The 20,512-nt window shown below is 39.1% G+C and overlaps 1 protein-coding gene across 6 annotated transcripts in view; it reads right to left on the bottom strand.

The window, feature by feature from the left end:
• The window catches only part of LOC130912005 (protocadherin-9), a 284,657-nt gene extending 264,429 nt beyond the window's left edge, over positions 1-20,228 (bottom strand). For all 6 annotated transcript variants that reach the window (XM_057829716.1, XM_057829733.1, XM_057829724.1 and 3 more), the window contains exons 1-2: positions 19,824-20,228; positions 15,784-18,900 (exon numbers count right to left, since the gene is read on the bottom strand). In XM_057829716.1, the coding sequence (XP_057685699.1) occupies positions 15,784-18,819 (3,036 nt within the window). In that variant the 5' untranslated portion in view covers positions 18,820-18,900; positions 19,824-20,228. The remainder of the gene's footprint in view (positions 1-15,783; positions 18,901-19,823) is intronic.
• Positions 20,229-20,512: the final 284 nt, after the last annotated feature.

The following is a 20,512-nucleotide window of genomic DNA, read 5'->3' as shown; positions in this document are numbered from 1 at the left end:
GGTGCTCCTGTAACGCACTCATCATGGGTCCTCCTTGCCAGCCGATTTGAGAGGATTTTGGAGGACGCAGTGCTTCCACACTCGGGCAACAGCCGTATCACAGAATGCTTTTTATGCTCCTGCCACCGTTGGACGAAATCATCTTAAACGGCGGCATCTACTGGCGACATGACTTAAAAATGAAAGCATTCAAATTTCAGATACATTTTTACTGAAGAATTTATACTAATATTCGAACGCCCAACACCAAATATTAAAACCAAGACCCCAAAATTCAGTTAAAACATGAGTGTTGGTTCTTAGGGAAAGTCTTTTTTTCAATTATATTTCATTTCATGTAAAAGAAAATTAATTTAATGTTAACATTACGCAATTAGGAAATACACTGTAGACCAGTGGTCTCCAACCCGGGTCTCAAAGGCCCGCTGTGGGTCGTGGTTTTTGTTCCTACCGATCCAGCACAGATAGATGAAGCTAAAAAAAAAAAAAAAGCAGTCAGTGTAGTCATCTTGTTTGGTTGGACTGAAATCCTACACCCACAGAAGGCCTTTGAGGACCGGGTTGGAGACCACTGCTGTAGACCATCCCATGAACTTACCGGGGAGGAAGGTCTTCCTCGAATGGAAAAGGATGCGGCCTAGGATGCATACCCTGAATTGGTACACAGCTTATGAGGCCGTGGGCTTCTGTATAATTCCTCTTTAAATGACAGTAAAATGACAAAATCAGGAATCTTTAAGAAGCTGACCACATGCTACACAACGATTGCTAAACATCATGGCCAATGTTGTTAATAATGGCGTTAGAGTATAACGACGTTTCAAACTGCGTTTTTTTTTTTTTTTTTTTTTTTTTTTTTTTTTTTTTTTTTTTTTTTACAGTAGTGAGTTATCCAATTAATTACTTTTCACATCTTTGCAACGACGTTACTATTACTGACAATTTGAAGGGGCGCGTTAGTGTGTTACTACAATTTGGTTGAATGACGCGCAAGTTGTCTGACTTTGTCACATACCTGCCTGCTTGCCTGCCCTGGAAAGTGCAGAGTGGGAAGGGCGAAGTGGAAAGGCGCCATTGCAAACGCCATAATGTTTGACTAGGTGGCTCGGAGCATTAACATAGCATTCGAGTTCTCGTAGCATTTAGTGTGGCAAGCGTCATGTTTAACTCTTGGGAAACTTTTTTTCATACAGTTCATGGTGACCAGGTGGGTACAATTATTGAAAATAATGTACTGTTATCCTGCTCAGTGTGTATTATCATCACCAAGTTGGCATTGTCCTCGTAGATGCTACAATATGATAGATGTATATATATATATATATATTTATTTATTTATTTATTTATTTATTTATTTATTTTTTTTTTTTTTGAATTACCAAAAAGTCACTTGCACAAAGCTTTTCTTGAGTGACCTGTCCATGAACATTGTGTGATATTTTTTTAATTGAAACAACTGGAGGAATGTCAGGAGATTCATAGACCTGCATATTGCAAAATATATCTATATATATATATTAGGGGTGTGACGATACACACAAGTCATACTTCAGTACGTACCTTAGTACTGGGGTCATGGTGCGGGTTCAGTACAACAGGAAAAAAACCAAAAGTTTTTTTTTTTTTCTCACAGCATTTGAAATTAAAGTCCGTATACTGTTACACTCTTATATTAGTAAAATTAAAAAAAAATAAAGTCAAAAGTGTGACCTACTTTGTTTGTTTTTTTTTTTTTTTTATGGGGGGGGGAATGAAAAAATCAGTTCAATTCAATCAGTTAATACAAACATATTTCATGTGAAAAATGTTATAAAATGTCTAATGTAATAACCTGTACAACATGTAAAGTTATGTCATTTACTTTGCTGAATAACCAACTACTCTTACAATAAGGTAACTGAGTGACTCACTCAATTACGTTTTGGGAGAAGTAATTTGTAACTGTAACTAATGACTTTATTAAAGTAAGATTAACAACACTGATCATGGCACATAATGGGAATGTTGTCGACCTGATTTTGGCAAAGTCATCTGACATGACTTTTTGACACGACTTTATGCTGCTGCTGAATCTTTGTTGTACTTATGTCCAATACTGTGTCAATGTTTACACTTAGTCTGAAGGGTATTTATTATATGGGTTTTGCACTTTACCGACTTAGCTGTATGGATGCTCCAAACAAAGTTTTATTGTGCTTTTTGTAACAATGACAAGATATATTCATAATCTGAATCTAAATTTGTATCCACTTATTTTTGTTTTATAGTCTTACTGACAGATCAACTCCTATTGTATATTATTTTGTGTAATATGTGGGAAAAAATAATAGGTATTTTCAGCTGTTATGGTATGACAAGGTGAGACGGCTGACCGGAAGTGCTGTCACATAAAATGAAATGAGGAGGAAATCATCTCAGGGATGTTTATATGTATTCATTAATTTTCCAAGCCACATTATTGGTGTAGACAGGAAAACCAAGCGCTTCCCCATTTGAATGACTGGTTTCTGTAAAGATTTATTCATTAAAATCTGCTAACTTGCTAACAATACTCATCACTCTTTTGACAGTGGGGATACCGTGCTCTATTTTCAGTCCCTATTTAAACCCCAACTGACTTTAGTTACTGCAAAGAGAAACCATTGACAAAGGGCTTCGAACACATGCTGCTATTGACATAAAAAGAAAGGGGAGAAAAACAATTTTTTTCCACACTGACCCTTATGACGAAGCAGCGTCACACAGGTGGTAAAGTAGGGAGTGAGAAACAAAATACTCTAAGGCGCTTTTTATTTGGAACTAACCTCCAACATTTGAGCACTGCACTGTCTTTGTTGCATTCAGTCACATTTAGAGTGTATTTTTTCTTGAGCAGAGATGTGGTGAATTTTGCACTCAATTATTTCATTCCTAGCATTTTTAGTTAACCATTAGTTTGACAAAATCTCAATCAATCGGCTGTGTAGAGATGGTAATTAAATGAGTACATACAATGGGGCAAATAAGTATTTAGTCAACCACCAATTGTGCTAGTTCTCCTACTTGAAAAGATTAGAGAGGCCTGAAATTGTCAACATGGGAAAAGCTCAACCATGAGAGACAGAATGTGGAAAAAAAACAACAGAAAATCACATTGTTTGATTTTTAAAGAATTTATTTCCAAATTAGAGTGGAAAATAAGTATTTGTTCACCTACAAACAAGCAAGATTTCTGGCTGTCAAAGAGGTCTAACTTCTTTTAACGAGGTCTAACGAGGCTCCACTCGTTACCTGTATTAATGGCACCTGTTTTAACTCATTATCAGTATAAAAGACACCTTTCCACAACTCAGTCAGTCACACTCCAAACTCCACTATGGCCATCAGAGACAAAATTGTAGACCTGCACCAGGCTGGGAAGACTGAATCTGCAATAGGTAAAACGCTTGGTGTACTGAAATCAACTGTGGGAGCAATTATTAGAAAATGGAAGACATGCAAGACCACTGATAATCTCCCTCGATCTGGGGCTCCATGCAAGATCTCACCCCATGGCGTCAAAATGATAACAAGAACGGTGAGCAAAAATCCCAGAACCACACAGGGGGACCTAGTGAATGACCTACAGAGAGCTGGGACCACAGTAACAAAGGCTACTATCAGTAACACAATGCGCCGCCAGGGACTCAAATCCTGCACTGTCAGACGTGTCCCCCTGCTGAAGAAAGTACACGTCCAGGTCCGTCTGCGGTTCGCTAGAGAGCATTTGGATGATCCAGAAGAGGACTGGGAGAATGTGTTATGGTCAGATGAAACCAAAATAGAACTTTTTGGTAGAAACAGAGGTTCTCGTGTTTGAAGGAGAAAGAATACTGAATTGCATCCAAAGAACACCATGCCCACTCTGAAGCATAGGGTTGGAAACATCATGCTTTGGGGCTGTTTTTCTGCAAAGTGATCAGAACGACTAATCTGTGTAAAGGAAAGAATGAATGGGGCCATGTATCGAGAGATTTTGAGTGAAAATCTCCTTCCATCACCAAGGGCATTGAAGATGAGACGTGGCTGGGTCTTTCAGCATAACAATGATGCCAAACACACAGCCATGGCAACAAAGGAGTGGCTTCGTAAGAAGCATTTCCAGGTCATGGAGTGGCCTAGCCAGTCTCCAGATCTCAACCCCATAGAAAATCTGTGGAGGAAGTTGAAAGTCTGTGTTGCCCAATGACAGCCCCAAAACATCACTGCTCTAGAGGAGATCTGCATGGAGGAATGGGCCAAAATACCAGCAACAGTGTGTGAAAAGCTTGTGAAGAGTTACAGAAAATGTTTGGCCTCCGTTATTGCCAACAAAGGGTACTTAACAAAGTACTAGGATGAACTTTTGGTATTGGCCAAATACTTATTTTCCACCATGATTTGCAAATAAATTCTTCAAAAATCAAACAATGGGATTTTCTGTTTTTTTTTTTTTTCACATTCTGTCCCTCATGGTTGAGGTTTACCCATGTTGACAATGACAGGCCTCTCTAATATTTTCAAGTGGGAGAACTTGCACAATTAGTGGTTGACTAAATACTTATATATAATGATAATAAATAGTTTGAGATGTTATGTTTCTTATCTTTAAAATATGTGTGTTAAATAGAATTTCACAGTATGTTTATGAGAAAAGTCACTCGTGCATATACAGGAATTGCAATAGAGTGGACGGCTCCAGATGAAGTTAAAATACACTCATCATAAATATCATACAGTATAAATGCACTGAAAGACATTTTGACATGGGGTTTGGCATGCACTGTATGACTATCCAAGTTTTCTGACCAATTGTGGTATGTAGCGAATCTATGAAATTCCACATTTTTAATTGTTGTATCATACTGTTTTAAGGTAGTGGATGTGTGTAGGTAATTCAGGATGTCTGGTCACCCCCTTAATAGAGCAGATGTTGAACAAGACCTTTCTATTTATTTATTTTTTTGCGTGCAGAGGGTGCTGATTTAATCACATGCATATTCTTACTGTGAATGTTGATGATCACTGTTATTGTGCAATATTCAACACGTAAAAGCTTTCTAATTTTAAATTCAAAGAATGTAGCAATGCGATCAGAGAACTTACCAACCAACTGATTGCTCTCATGTCATGGCCATGTTGCTCACTATCCCAAAGGGGGAAGTTGTACAGTACATTATGCATTGATACATATCTATAATAAGCTGTAATATATTAGTGGGTTTTGTAGTGTTAAATGTGTTCCTTTCATCTCCTAGCATTCACATGCAATTTGTCTGGGAAATGCAAATCACTATTTGCTTTTACTTGAAAGAAGAACGGGGTAAAAACACCTAGACACATTCCTCATATGTTATATTCAATATTTTGAAATAAACATTTGCTGTCCAGAAAATCGCAAAATATGACTTTGTTCGTATAAAAACTGGTCAATGCTTGGCTTCTTCTGTATGGTCTTGGAAGAAAAGTCAATGTGATTATCACTTGGGTCTAAATTCACATTTCAAATTCCAGTGGATTTCTGAAAATGATCGTACACACTAGGTCAAACTATAAAGGCTATGGTTATTTATTTATTTATTTATTTATCTCTTTTTCCTCCTCCACCTCCTCCCCTCCCGAATGCAGACTAAGCTCTGCTTCTGGCTTTCAAACAGAGTGAACAGATTAAGCAGAGTTAGGCCTACTTTCCATAGATATGACGGTGTGGCACTTTGAAATCCCCCACCCCACCCATACACGCACTCACACCCCCACTTATGCACTGCTTCTAGTGGAAGTGAAACTTTTTTTTTTTTTTTTTAACATTATTTTACATCGCATGAGTGACAAGAAAAAATATGTCACTAACTGAGCATCACTGCTCGATGTGTCTTGTCTTTCATATTGTTTCGATGCAATCCATGTGCTTTATTTTTTTAGGATAGAAACAATGTGAATGGATACAACTGTGAGGATTATGAATATTACCAAACTTTATACCTTACTATTGAACAGGCCATACCAGGGGTCGCGCTAACCGGAAATTTTCCGTCGTTGACCGGTTTTTTAAAATGGTGACGGAAAAAACTGAAGTCCGTCCGTCATTTTGACAGGTTGCAATTCACACCCCAGACCACAGGGTGGCGAGTTAGCATATTAATTAGCTATTGTCTCTCTTAATGCATGACGTCGTTGGCTATTCTGTCAAAATATTGTAGCGTCACCGGGGTCTGGCGGCGGCACCGTGATTGACACATCAACGCGAGGTTCTTATTGGTGCACCCGGTGTGCCAGCGCGTCATCCAATTGATGGACAAGATTGCCTGTGTATAGACCCCAATCACATGACATCACAACTCCGCCCCCCTGACCGGAGCCGCCATATTGTGTGTCAGCTCGTCATGTTTACACATTACCGCTGCGTACATGCCTCCTATTACGGCGTGTTTTTCTGCTCGTTAATATTAATAATCAAAATGGTGAAGGCGTGTGTGGCGGTTGGTTGCTGTAACAGAGAAGATAGACGGAGAGACTTGAAGTTCTACCGTATTCTGAGAGACCCGAAGATGAGCGCGAGATGGACTGCTGTAATTCGACAAGAAATCTGGGCACCAAACGATCACCACAGACTATGTAGTAGTCTTTTTATATCTGGTAAGATGCATTTAATATATATTTAGAAGATTTTGGGCTGACAACCACAATTAAGATCATTGTGTGACGTTGGTGATTGGGGTCTATCTATATCGTTGCCTCCTTTTCTTTGGGGGCGGAGTTGTTGGCGGTAAGCAGAGTAAAAAGGGAGAAAAATACCACAACTTCAGTGTCTAATTTTTCGCCTCCAAGCAAGCGTTACAATATTAATTAAAAATGAATGAAAACTAAATACTATTGAATATGTCATCATCATTTTAAAACTTTAAGTGACGGGTAAAAATAGACTATGACCAGATTTTTATGACCCTGTCAGTCAAAATGACAGACAACGAAAATGTCTTGCGCAACCTCTGGGCCATACCAAATACAAAATTTCCGGATGGATTTTATTTCTCCTAGGTAAAAAAAAAAAAAGGAAAAGTAGACATTTATCTAAATCATCAGCAAAATGGAATGAATTTTATTTTATTGGTTCTTCACATATTATAGCTCTACGAAAAAGTTGGTTTCGTATTCATTTTTATAAAACTGCCATTTTACAAGTCACACTGTTGCGATAAAGGCTCATTATCAAAACAAAACTAGTCCTGACACATGAACAGAAAGCAGTTTTTTTCCCATCATTATGCAAATTCCACTCAAGTTATAGTCAGTAAATGACAATGTATCCTTGGAAATTGTTTGTCTTACAATAGGATACAGATGAGAAAAAAGCTTAATAAAAGAATACTTTTACATGTTCTTGTACTTTAAGCCTTGAATATGTGATAACACTTTAAAGATTTTGTTTCTTCTTTTTAAATAATTAAATTTAAGGTGCTATAACATCAGCAATTATATGCTTAGGATGTGCATGAATGGTTGCGTCGGCATCTGGATTACGTGCAGATGTGACAATAAGACTATTTTGATTGAGCATTGTTTCTTTTCCCCAGATTGTTGTTTGAATTGCACCTTCTGTGAAATTGTTGGCCCTGTTGTTTCCATTGCCATTCCTTACTAAATTGTGCTTCACACCGTGTTTTATATGCAAATGTTTAATTAAGGCCTCGTCTCTTCTTGTCTAAAGATCAGAGTGACACAGTCAGGCTTGTGCAAGTATGTACCATATTATGTCGTGATGTTTTATTTTATATCTATTTTTTTAACCTATCAGGTGGCTTTCTGGCACACCACGGTCATTGTTCTGAGTTGAATCCAGGCTACAGCCTTCACATGTGTGTGATGGTGTATGAATAGGCTTGTTCGCTTAAATGCTTGCGTGGGTTTACTCAGGATACCATGGCGCCCGTAAGCCTTATGAATTTTATTTAGTGTCCTCAACAAAGTGTGTGATCTTTTGAGCCCTCCCTCGGTGATCCAAAATGTAATTCTCTTGTTCTAATACATTGTTCAGTAACATCCCATAAGTCTTGTTTTCCCTCTTTATCTCCTTCCCTTCCTTGGAAGCTGATGATCACACTAATTTTAAAATTATTGCAGTCCCATCCTGACATGTACCATTTGGCACAATCTCTTTTAGCCCATCAGAAAAGAAGAACAAACTGACAGAAAGAAACAGGAAACGGCTCTTGGAAACATTTATTATTAAATATTAAGGTAGGATAGCAGTGTTCAAATAAAGCTTTCAAAAACAGGAGCGAAGTCGCAGCTTACTATATAATTGGCAGTTTGTTTTTTGTTCTTTTCAGGTGTCCCAGCAATAAATGAAATGAAAGAAAATAAAATTAAATAAAAAGGGGGGAAAAAAGAAAAAAGCAGGGAAAAATACAACAGAAAGTAAAGTCCACTATTTTATAACACAGCACATCAGGCAAGATTACCAGGAGTTCAATTTACATGAAACATCTCATATATACAATTAAGATTTACATTGATGAGGGTTACATAGTTTTAGTATGTGATGAGGCCATGTGGCACAGCAGTCAATAGCATTCATATTTCAAGTAAAATAATTCCCCACCCACTCTCCATTTGCTTTGGGCGTGTTTGTCTGGGAAAGCCATTATTACAACTATTAGCCTGGACACTGGTACAAGGTAGTGGCCAAGCTGCGACTCATATGTCACATGTAACTGCAACTGAATGACAAAGACATGTCTCCCTCTGGATTTGTCATGTCAGGACATACAGCAATGCTTTATCCATCATTTACACGATCCCCCCCACCATTCCCAGGAAGAAAACTGGGCACTGAACATAAAGCACTCCCATCTGTCACAAATGATCAGAACACAAAAAAGGTGACCATGCCAGCCGCGATTTAACATTGCATGTAATAACATTGACCCCGTTAAAAGATTGGTGAAAGTTGTGATGGAGGGGGATGGGCAGGAGCCAATTGGTGGTGGGAATTGGGTTGGTGAGGGGTGAAAAGAAGAGATGCTTGCTTGGGGTGGAGTCCACGATCTAACATTAGAACTTAAGACTGTATATCATTTTTGCAGACAAGTAAGAAGTCAAGAAACATTTTCTTCCACCATCTACTCTTATATTACATGTGCTGTAGGTAACAAGTGGTGCAGAAAGTGTTTGTTTGTTTTCTCAATATTATTATTAATCATGCTCTGTTAGAAGACAACACAAATATGTAAGCTTGGTTGAGTGGCAGTAGAGAAATAGGCAATGTATTTTCTGGATTAGTGAAACATGAAGATGACTGAAGTAATGACAGTTCCACAAAAGCAAAAAATAACGGTGTGTTTTTTGTTGTGTTTTTTTTTTGTGCATGCAGAACAAGACTGGCCTATAGTGACTCTCAGGATGATTGATCACCAGTCAATTTGTTGTGAGAATTTGTAGAGATAGACGATGTTTACTTTTAAGATGAATGGCTTGTCAGCCAAAAGTGGCAGACAAACAAATGATAAACATAGAAAAATCTCATATGCATGCACACACACACCTACGCTTACAGACACGCACATAGCAAGACAAACATTCAGTCAACCTTTCATATATGACAAAATTGGCCATTATCAAAATTGAATTTGATGTATTATGCCAAACTTAAAGATGAAGACGGAAAACTGTGACATGAATAAAGATGTGTACAGTAAATTTTTTAAAAATAATTCCTGGTAATTTGCCATCATCTGTGTTTTGGTTTTTCTAATGGAGAAATTTGATAATAACTGTCTGAAATAAAAATAGAAAATAAAACAAGCATTTAGTTCAACAGAAGAAAAGAAAACCAAATGACTCACAGTCCAGCGAGTTAACAGACAGCTTTGAGTTATTGTGTTGTTTTGTGCAGACAAAACTAGATCCCCTCGAGGCTCTAATCTACTCTGCTTCTGCTAATGTCCAATACCTTAGTACAGGCCACAAGTCATTCAGTTTAGCCATGTACTCATATATAGGACATGCCTATTTCTTCCTGGATGTTCTTTGCAGTAACAAGCCCCGATCAATGTCTTGTAAGGTTTGTGAAAAATCTTGAACTTTATTTTAAAACGACATTTGAGCAGCATTAAATTAGAGAATGAAGTACATTATTCATATTTCCCTTTTTCGATGAGTGTGTTAACATGAATTAAAACCTTATTTGTTGTGCTTAAAAGTTTGGTCCTCTGACAGAAGAAAACTGAATCCACTACAAAATTGGCCTAATTTTTGTCTCCCCCCACATGGTCTTGAGTGCTTTTGCATGTGCAGTACAAGGACAAGCTGAATAATGGCCAGTCACACTGCCATTATCCTTGTCAGCAAACCCATGAAGACAGTGCAACATTCCCCTTAGGTGCCACATTGTCATAGTCCGTTAATCTTCTCCAACTTCCCTGCTTCTATCTACTCTCATATGTACCACTAATTCCCTTATTAATGTGGCAAATGAACCTGCACAAGCAGGACGACCCCCGCAAGGTTCTTTAATTACGACGATCGGTAAAAACTTTATTTTGCGTAGCTACTAAAATAATCCTTCCCTCAATAATCAATTTCTTCCTCATGTTTTTTTTTTTTTTGTTTCTGTCATCCACATACAGTTGGATTGCATTTGATTATTATGCACGCTGCTTATTTCCATTCAATCCAACATCATAAATCAAGTTAATTGCTCTGGGAATACATTGCTTGCCATTAGAAGTTGCTTCAAAAGGGAGTTCCTTTAAAATGTACCTATTGCTAAGGTGTGATTTGCACATCAGAGTACAAGGAGCAAATATTGAACTATTGGTTCACACTTGTAGGTGCCAGCATATTTTCTTCTATGGTAGAAAAAAAAGGAAAATAATCACTCGCTGCGAATAAATTGTTACAAACGAAATGCTGGAGCAATGTGGTCGCATCGCTGTGTGTCTCATATGAAGGTGGTAAGTGTGCACCCACATAGAGAGCATTGTTACATTACCATAACAAAGTGATTGTGGGGGAAAAAATGGACCCACAGTCAATTCACAGTCATGTGCACCTCAAACAACCTTATTTTCACATCCATCATGGGAATTATCTAAAGGTCAAGAATGGAGAAAGCTGTAAAATTTTCAAATATTACATCTTGTACTGAATCTGTCAATGATTTTATCTCAACAAATATAAAACATCGACAAATGAATGTAAGGATAGTAATCAGTTTAACACGATGTCAAATGCACCATCTCACTGACTAGATCTAAGCTTGGTACGCTCGGTAAAATCACATTAATATGGCCTCAATGTGAGCCTTGGGAGCTGTTGAACAGTGTGCGGTTAATGCATAGCCAGTGGGCACATGTTTTGCTAGTGAACCATACCTGTACCTTGCCTTTAAATGAGATTAGATTTCATGTCTGCGTCAGTATGTTGTACTGGTACTACTCACAGAAATGCACAATACTGAAGTGAAGTAACTGATGCTGAAAGAGCAGCAATATTATCTCTTAGTTTCTACGCTTGTGTTGCCTTGTGAAAGTAGGACACCGTTTTTATGCTTTTTACTCACTGTTGTTTCCACTTATGTTGGTCCCTAGAGGATAAATAATGAGTGAAAAAAAGACAGACAAGGCAAGTATTGCGCCTATTGCTATCAGCACGGTGGGGGTCTTGAAAGCCAAACTGAGTGATAATGCCACTTAAAATGTCTCCTATTTCTATTTCCCAATCTTCCCAATCTATTAAAGAAGAGGCGACACCACCAGTGGCTTTTTCATGCTTTGGTGCAGCTGCCCTCAACCTTTCTCCTCTCTCCGTCTACTTGTTAATCAATTTACTTTCAATTTTCTTATTTATTGATTGATGCTGATGTTGCATAGAAGTGACTCCAGAGAGCTGAAACAGAATGGCTTTTCAATCCAAGAGAGAGAGAGAGAGGGAAAAAAATCAATTCAAAAGCTATTCCCCAAAGCTTAAGCCGTGTCTTTGCCTTAAACATCCTTGTTCACTTTGTTGCTTATTTCACATGAACATCAAACAAGAGGAGGTGATTGATGATGTTAGTTACTCATGAGTAAACAATGTAAAGACTAAATTCCATTGTCATGCAGTTTGCAAACGACTGCTTTGATTGGCAAATGTTTTTAACTACGCAGGTCAATAATGCACATGATTTTACTGTGCAAAGAAACATGTAAATCCGGATTCAACAAAGGCATTGAAGATTTACTCTTCTTCCAAGTGTTGCCTTAACATTTTACCACAATCAATAACTGGCATTTTAACCTGAAATATGAATACCTCATTGAGATGGTGTGGATTTTTATAAGACTGTAAAACAACCAACTCTTTTGATGTAAACCTCCAAACATTAGTATTATGCACTAGGATGGGGGGATTTTTTTTTTTTTTTCAAAAGAATTTAAGATTAAAATTCAATCATTCATCTCAAGATTTTAGATTTTTTTGGATGAATCATGCCATGTAATATTTAGAAGACGCTAATCAAGTTCATGTAAAAAGGAGAATCAATGAGATGCAAATTGGGATACAACATTCTGAGTTAAAATTTAACCCTCAAGATGGAATAAGGTTTTGTTACAGACCGTCCATGAGGACATGAACAAAATCAATTGAAAGGCTCAGATTATTGGAGAACAGGTGTGCTCAAGTGTCTGCATTCTTTGCTTTATGAATGACATGATATAAAATACAGGGTGTATCTGTGTTCCTTTTAATCATGTGTCAGAAACATTGATCCAAATAACTCGCAAAGGTGACTGAAAGAATCAATGAAGATGTGCTTACTATATAGCGTCATATCTCATGCGCTCTCCTGGTTGTCACACCCCGTGAGCACACGTCATCACCTTGTCTCATCCCCCACTCTTCTCACCTCCAGTCATGCACTCAAACACAAACTGTTGTTGGAATATGATGGCTATTGACTGCATCTTTTGACTACTCTCTCTCAAACAAAAAATACATTAAATGTAAGTACAAATGCAGTGACTATTTTCATAAACTGGGCCTGTGTGCTCAGATATAAAACGCAACTCAAGTTTATTTCCAGTGCAGACAAGGCCACAGATGTTTTGGAATTTGCTCAACTATGAGGGTCTGTCTTTGTGGACACGTACACAACTTGACAACTTGCAACTGACAATTTTGTGGACAAATGGTGCACTTTTACTATGCTGCTGAAGAGACCAAATAAGTCCAAGTTTTGCTGCAAGGTAGAGCTATGGTTTTGCAAATAAGCACACAAGGTGCGGGCAGATAAACATGCAGCTCCACATTTTCGCGAGGTGGACATGTACATGTTTCACTCAAATATAAACAGAGGTGGGTAGAGTAGCCAAAAAATGTACTCAATTAAGAGGAGCGTTACTTCAAAGTAATATTACTCGAGTAAAAGTCATCAAAAAAAATTGTACATAAGTACAAGGTAAAAAGTATCCAGTGAAAAGAATTTTCATGCAATGAGCAACATTTTTAGTAACTGCTCATTTTATTTGATTTTTTTAAAATAATGGTATTTTTTGTTCTGTCAGCAAAAACTTATCTATATGAACTGTTGTTATAATGATACTGAACAATAACCCATTACATAACCACATTAAGCCAAAGGAGTAAAAAAATCATTAAATTAAAGAGATGAAGAAAAAAAAACAGTAATATAACATTATTCTTCCAAAGAGCATGAGTGCCTTACCCTCTAGTGGAGAAAATAGTTCCTAGTTTGAGTAGTAAATACTGTAATTCCTCCATAGTTACTACTATGAAATTCAAAGGATCATATCTCCGGTTTTCCATGGTCAATTGGTGCCAAATAAAAACTGAGAGAGTTTTAAATCCGCAATTTTGATTCATGTTGAGGGCAGCGCTCTATGTCAAATACTTCATTTGTTATGGTGCTTTAAAGAAGCGTGTGATTGAACAGGCTTGCGTGATCATAGAACGGCAAGCTTGCATCTGATTGGTGTGATGGAGTCATGTGATTATTGTTGTGAAATCTCATTGGTGAAATTAGTAGCGCAATTCTTGGGAATAGCATCGCTAGCAAAAAAAAAAAAATAAATCTAATATGTAGAATGAAGAGGAAAATATAATGACTCTTTCGTAGCCCAAAGTAGCGGAGTAAGGGTATTGTTTTTTTCTTCAAAAACCTACTCAAGTAAAAGTTAAAAGTATGGCTGAGTAAAACACCTCTTAGAAGTACATTTTTCTCAAAAAGTTACTCATGTAAATTATAACGGAGTACATGTAACGTGTTACTACCCACCTCTGAATATAAATAGCATGCATTAAAGCATCTGTATCATTTTTATTATTTTCATCAAATAGAGGATGAGAAGCACAAAGAAAAGCATGTTCAAAGGGAATGTAAAGAAGCCTTCTTATTGGTACCTAAAGTAAGAGTCCAGTGTGTTCCCCCTTATAAGCAATGCATCCCATCCTATTTACAAATTGCAAGTATGTGCCTGTCCATGAAATGACCAAAACCTAATCTTAACCATCTCTCTACTTGGTGTAGACAGGCGTTGGTCTAGAGCCACAAAAATAGAGCCCCAAGTATCTCACAGCATCACCCCAGTAATACCTCTAACTCTCCTGGTCAGACCTGATCTCTCTCATCTCTACCTGCCATTATCAATCTTTTCTGTGCAGGCTCAGCATCATTAGAAGAGAGTATTTCACTAAGTACGCCAACATAGATTTCACTCCTTTCTTTTCTGTCTTGAATGGGCCACTGCAGACTGGCAGAGTGCCAGGTATTGCAATGCAGCTCAACACTGCCACCTTAAGATTCAGTACCACCATCAGTCAAGCCTGAGCCACTGACAACTCTCTCACTTGGCCCTCCCTCTGTCTTCTTTCACATCCCCCACCTCAGCTGCTCCCTGTATTTGTCCGTGTGTGTTATATTAGATTGTAACTGTTTGTTGTGTAGTGGGGCTTTATTAGCAGAAAAATTAATAAGGCTTTGATAGGGGAAAAAAGCTGCATGGATTATGTTTAAATTTGAGGCTCATTATTGGTTAATCCTTTTTGAATTGGATGTGTATCAAGTCCCAGACAAGCCTCACTCAGTTTGTTAGTGTGCTTTGAGAGGAACAATTTAATTCAGGCTTTGATGTGGTAAAGCCGTCTGTGACATTTGCCATTAACACTATGGCGGCATAATTGTTACTTGTTGTTATTGTTCACAGGTAAGGTTGTACGGTCTTGTGTGACATCACAGTACACACCAGAACACTGAAACAAAAAATAATTAAAAAAAAAAAAAAAAAACAAAACATGAGTGTGCTCGCATTTTATGAAAGGTGAAAAATCTGCTGTCATTTTAGAGATTGTGTACTTGTTGTCAGGCATGAGTAGATAGGCAAGAAAAAAATGTTTCTTTCACATAAACAGCGCGTCACAATAGATACATGTACAGTTTTTTTTTTTTTTTTAACCAATTAGCTATCCTGGGTGAAAAAGATATTAAAATAAGGCAGTCACTCACCCATTTCATCTTACTGAGACTAAAATATGACACAACCATGACTATTCGATTGTACCACCAAATTATGTGACAAGAGTTCATCAAACCCACAATTTGTGGGTGTTAAGTTTCTTTCTTTCATCTTGAAGTTTGACAATTTTAAAATTGTGTGCTTCCTTTACTTTGTTGTTGCATCACTAACTTAATGGTGAGTTTCATACAGTATGTTACCTGGCACTTTAGCAGTGTGGAACAGGGCAGTTATAGGCAGTACTTATAGACCAGTAAAAGTGCTCTTTTACCTGCTGTCTGGTGTGCATGGGCGGCTTCGTCTTGAACCCTCCTTGGGAACTGCACTCTGAGGCACTGAAGTGGTCTGAGCTTGTGGAGGACCTCTTGGAAAGGGTGTCGCAGCCCCCAACAAATGTGTTATCCAGTGGAAGTTCTTGAATCACATGGTGCTTCTTCACAGAGACTGGGGTGTCAGCCTTGAGGTGGAATGCTGATTGCGGGGAGGCAGATTTGTAGTGCCGGGCCAGGTCAGGGCTGCTTGGTTTGAAGGTGGTGGTAGGTGTGGCATTCCAATCAAAGCGTCCAATCCCTTGCTCTTCCAGTTCGGTGGGCAGACTGATGGTTCCGTTGATTGGCTCGTGGGCAGGATCATCAGGTTTGTTTCCGTCAATGGTAACAAAGTTGAGCAAGGAGCTCTTTGGAGATTTTCTTTTCTTGCGCTTTTTCTTCTTATTTTGCTTGTTCTCTGTGTTTGGTGACATCCATTCTGTTCCCTGTTTTTTCCTCTGTGCAGCTTTGAACCTGGAAGTGTGTCGGCAGCGCAACAGGACAGTCACAAAGATGACAATAATCACGACTAAAGCGCCGGTCACAAAGGCTATCATTATTGTTAAATAGTCACCACTTTGATAAGTTTCACTGCTTTCAATAATGTTGCGCTCAATCGGAGTTTCCATCCTACGCCGAATGAGATCATTGATGAGAGTGTAGTTGCCCACAGACTCATTGACATAAAGGAATACCAGCACCAGAGTATGGAGGGACTTTGGATATCCTAAATCACTGATGTTGACCACTAATCTATGTAATCCTATGTCGTTTACTGCTGGCTTCTCTTCGAGAGTGATATTCCCAGTGACCGGGTCAATCCTGAACAGACCTTTGTTGTTGCCATGCACAATTGTGTATTTCAGTTCAGCGTTCATCCCTGTATCACCATCCACAGCAAACACCTCAGCGACCACAGATCCGGGGATGGAGGACATAGGCACAAGTTTAAAAGATGTGTTTGAGGGAGGAGAGATGACAACAGGCGTGTTGTCGTTCACATCAATGACATTGATGGTCACCTTGGCAGCTGATGAGCACGGAGGCCTGCCACTGTCCACAGCCCTCACATCAAAGGTGTAGGAACTCTGTTGCTCTCTATCGAAGGACACATTGGACTTTATAACGCCAGAGAATGCATCTAATATGAAGTTTTCGTTGTCATTCAAAATGGAAAGGGAAACGGCAGCATTTTCTCCAGCGTCAGAATCTGTCACAGTTATTACCCCAACAGTGCTGTATTTAGGAAGATTCTCAGAGACAAAAAACTGGAAGTGGTTATGCGTGAACTTGGGGTTGTTGTCATTTTCATCCAGCACAGTAACCATGACAGCTGCTTGCGTCTGCAGCGGTGGAGTGCCATTATCTCTTGCAGTTATCGTGAACAGGAACTTGTCCTGATCCTCACGATCAAAAACCCGAGATGCAGTCAAAACCCCGGTTTTACGGTCAAGATCAAAAAATGATGCATTTGGTCCAAGCTGATAAACAATCTCTGCATTTTTTCCACTGTCCTCATCTGTTGCGCTGAGAGTGGTGAGAAACAGGTCCCGTTTGTTGTTCTCCATGACAGCCAGCTCAATGACAGGTTGAGTGAAAATAGGTGGGTTGTCATTCTCATCCTCTAGCCTCACTCTAACTAAGGCAGTCTGATTTAAGCTTGGTTTTCCAGAATCCGAAGCCACAATTTTGAAATTATACTCCTTTTTCCCTTCATAGTCCAGCAGTGCAGATGTCTCCAACAGATACTGATTATCATACACAGCTTTGAGGTGGAAGGGTACATCCTTTTCAATGAAACAAATGACCTTGCCGTTGATGTCAGTGTCTTTGTCTGATACTGTGATGAGGGCAATCTTGGTATTGATGGGATCCTTCTCAGAGAGAAAAACAGTGCCATTAATGGGACTGATGATATATCTCAAGTCTATATTAGGGGCATTGTCATTAACATCAGTCACATTTATTGAAATAATAGCTCTGGCAGGGCTAGGGCTGCCATCACTAGCCACAACAGAGAGCTTGTGTATTGCAGTCTCTTCTCTGTCCAGGGGCCTCTGCACAGTGATTAAGCCAGATGTCGCATTTAGTGCAAACAGCCTCTTTGTAGCTGGTGACACCTGAGTCCCAAATACATATCGAATCTCTGCATTGGTCCCAACATCTGCATCTGTGGCCTGAAGCTGCACAACAGATGTGCCGATAGGGGAATTCTCCGGAATATGCACCTCTACCTGACTCTCCTTAAAGACAGGTCTGTTATCGTTGACATCTGTTACAGTAACTTGGAGAATGGCCGTGCTGGATTTTTGTGGGCTGCCGCCATCCTCCACTTTAATCTTCATCACATATGTATCCTTCTGCTCTCTGTCCAGATTCTGCTGCACAATGAGCTGCGGCCACTTCTCACCCTCAGGCGTTTCCACTATGTCTAAACCGAAGGCACTTTGCCCATTGATCAACTCATATTTGTGGACACTATTTGGACCAGTGTCTGGGTCAGTGGCCGAAGGAATAGCAAAGCGACTGTTTATGAGCGTGTTTTCTGGGATGGAGATGTTGATCACAGGAGATGGGAACATGGGCGCATTATCATTTGTGTCCCTTACAATTATTTTTATTTTAATCAGTCTGAAATAATCATTAGGCAGGATGACTACTTCAATTTCAAAGGAGCACTCGCTGTCCTCAAAGGAGGGACCAGGGCATAACTTCTCTCTATCAATTCGGTTTGATGTCGTGAATATCTCGCCGGTGCTGCTCAGAACGCGGACCAGAGGATTATCTCCTGCTTTAGAGACCAGACGATACACAAGATTAGCACTTGCTCCAGTGGCTGCATTTGTATGGGAAATATTGAGGTCCCTTGGTATATTTCCAATAAGGACATTTTCTTGCAGCTCCTCTCTGATGGGGTAGATTAGTTCTTGGGCTATTGAAGGATCTAACCATATGCAGGCAAGCAGAGCACCCAACAGGTAATAGTCTTTTAGATCCATGACAGCAGAAATGAGGCAAGAGTTTCTTTCTAAGAAACTGTAGTTGCAGACTTTTCACTGATGGCAGGAATGTCCCCACCCCTACAAAGCAAAGAGAATGCTTTCAGTCAATACTTTACAAGAAAAAGTGAAAATTACACCCACTCCCTAAATATATAAATTCATGATTTAAAGAATAATGGGCCCTGTCCATCAACTGCTTTTACATTTTTGTGCTCTACAGGAATGATACGTCACTTAATAATGTATGTTTTTAAAGAGCATTCCTTAGAATATGAAAAATTGTGATTTAGAAATATGACTGTTTATTGCAATGCCCATAATTGCAGTTATGACAGATATTTGTTGTACTTATTATGATGACTTAACGTTTAAGAACTCATTGCAAAACCCCTTCAATTTTGAATAAATAAATTGAGACAAAATATTATTTTAAGAAAATTATTCCTAAAAACATTCATGAACAGTACCCTGTTTTATATGCCAGAATGTCTACAGAATAATGAAAAAATCAACTTCACAACACTGTATCAACCATTTAGGTGCCCATTTGTGTGACAAATTGGATAACCTAAACAGCTCATTGTGCACAAAATGTCACAAAAAATAGGCATTTTTGTTTTTGTTTTACATACTATTTTCCAAACCTAAATAGCTATAATAATTGTGTGTCGTTGTGGATTCCACTATAGTTGCACTTTAATGAAGCATTTACAACATGAGCAGTTGAGATTTTGATTTCTTAGTGGGGAAAGTATACCAAAAATTAGCAATATCCCCTTACAAAAACTTTATGATGCCAGGCAGCTATAACGCTTTAAAGATGTTCTTCATGGGCATTGGAATTATTTGGCACTGATAATTAGGTAGTGAAAAGAACCCCCCCCCCCCCCCCCCCCCCAAAAAAAAAAAAAAAGGGAAATTTAGTTTTACAAACAACGTGTGTGCCTCAGTTATTACCTCCCCAATCTAATTCTTCTAATTAAAGCATTTAAGCGTGTGACCTGCGGCTGTTGCGGTGATCAGCGTCTCAGCTTCCAGCAGCCAGGTGGTCAGTGGTTTGCGGTGTCTTCCATTAAAACGTCATCCAAAATCAATGCTCAGATCCTGTTTGGCGTCCGGTGAAAAATGCACTTACTACCTGTAAACGTGAAAGCGCCGGCGAGATGCGGGCAAGACGACCCACTCTTCTCCCCTCATGTTTCAAGTCCATGGGTTTCATCGTCACTCAAGCCTGGCGTGCAGCCCATTGGGTTTAAAAAGAGATAACGAGGGCATAAAAGGGGTGCAAAAATGTTTCCTCCTTGTTGCGGCAGAATTCAAACACAATGCGTTCAATGTCACGCCAATGCGCAACGTTTACGCGACACTCATCCTTGCGCTCTCACTCACAAAGCTGAATATCTTGCTTCAACTCTCTTTCTCTCTTCTGTCAAACCACGGGAGGGGCGGTGAAGTCGCTACACGCACACCCACTCACCTCGACACACCATCTCCATTGGTCAAAGCAGCTCTCTTTCAGCAGCGTCGACGGGCGTAATACGAACGCGATTGGCCCGGAGAAACGTCGCTTCATGCGGATCCGAGGGCTGTGCGCGGTGGGATGCTCCACGAAGATGCTGCAGGCTGCGGAGACGTTTCGCCATCACCCCCGACACCCTCAAATAAATAAATAAATAAATAAACGCCAGAG

Source organism: Corythoichthys intestinalis, chromosome 1, assembly GCF_030265065.1.
Source record: "Corythoichthys intestinalis isolate RoL2023-P3 chromosome 1, ASM3026506v1, whole genome shotgun sequence".
In the NCBI taxonomy this organism is placed as follows: Eukaryota; Metazoa; Chordata; class Actinopteri; order Syngnathiformes; family Syngnathidae; genus Corythoichthys; species Corythoichthys intestinalis.
This window is presented reverse-complemented; position numbering and strand designations above follow the sequence as displayed.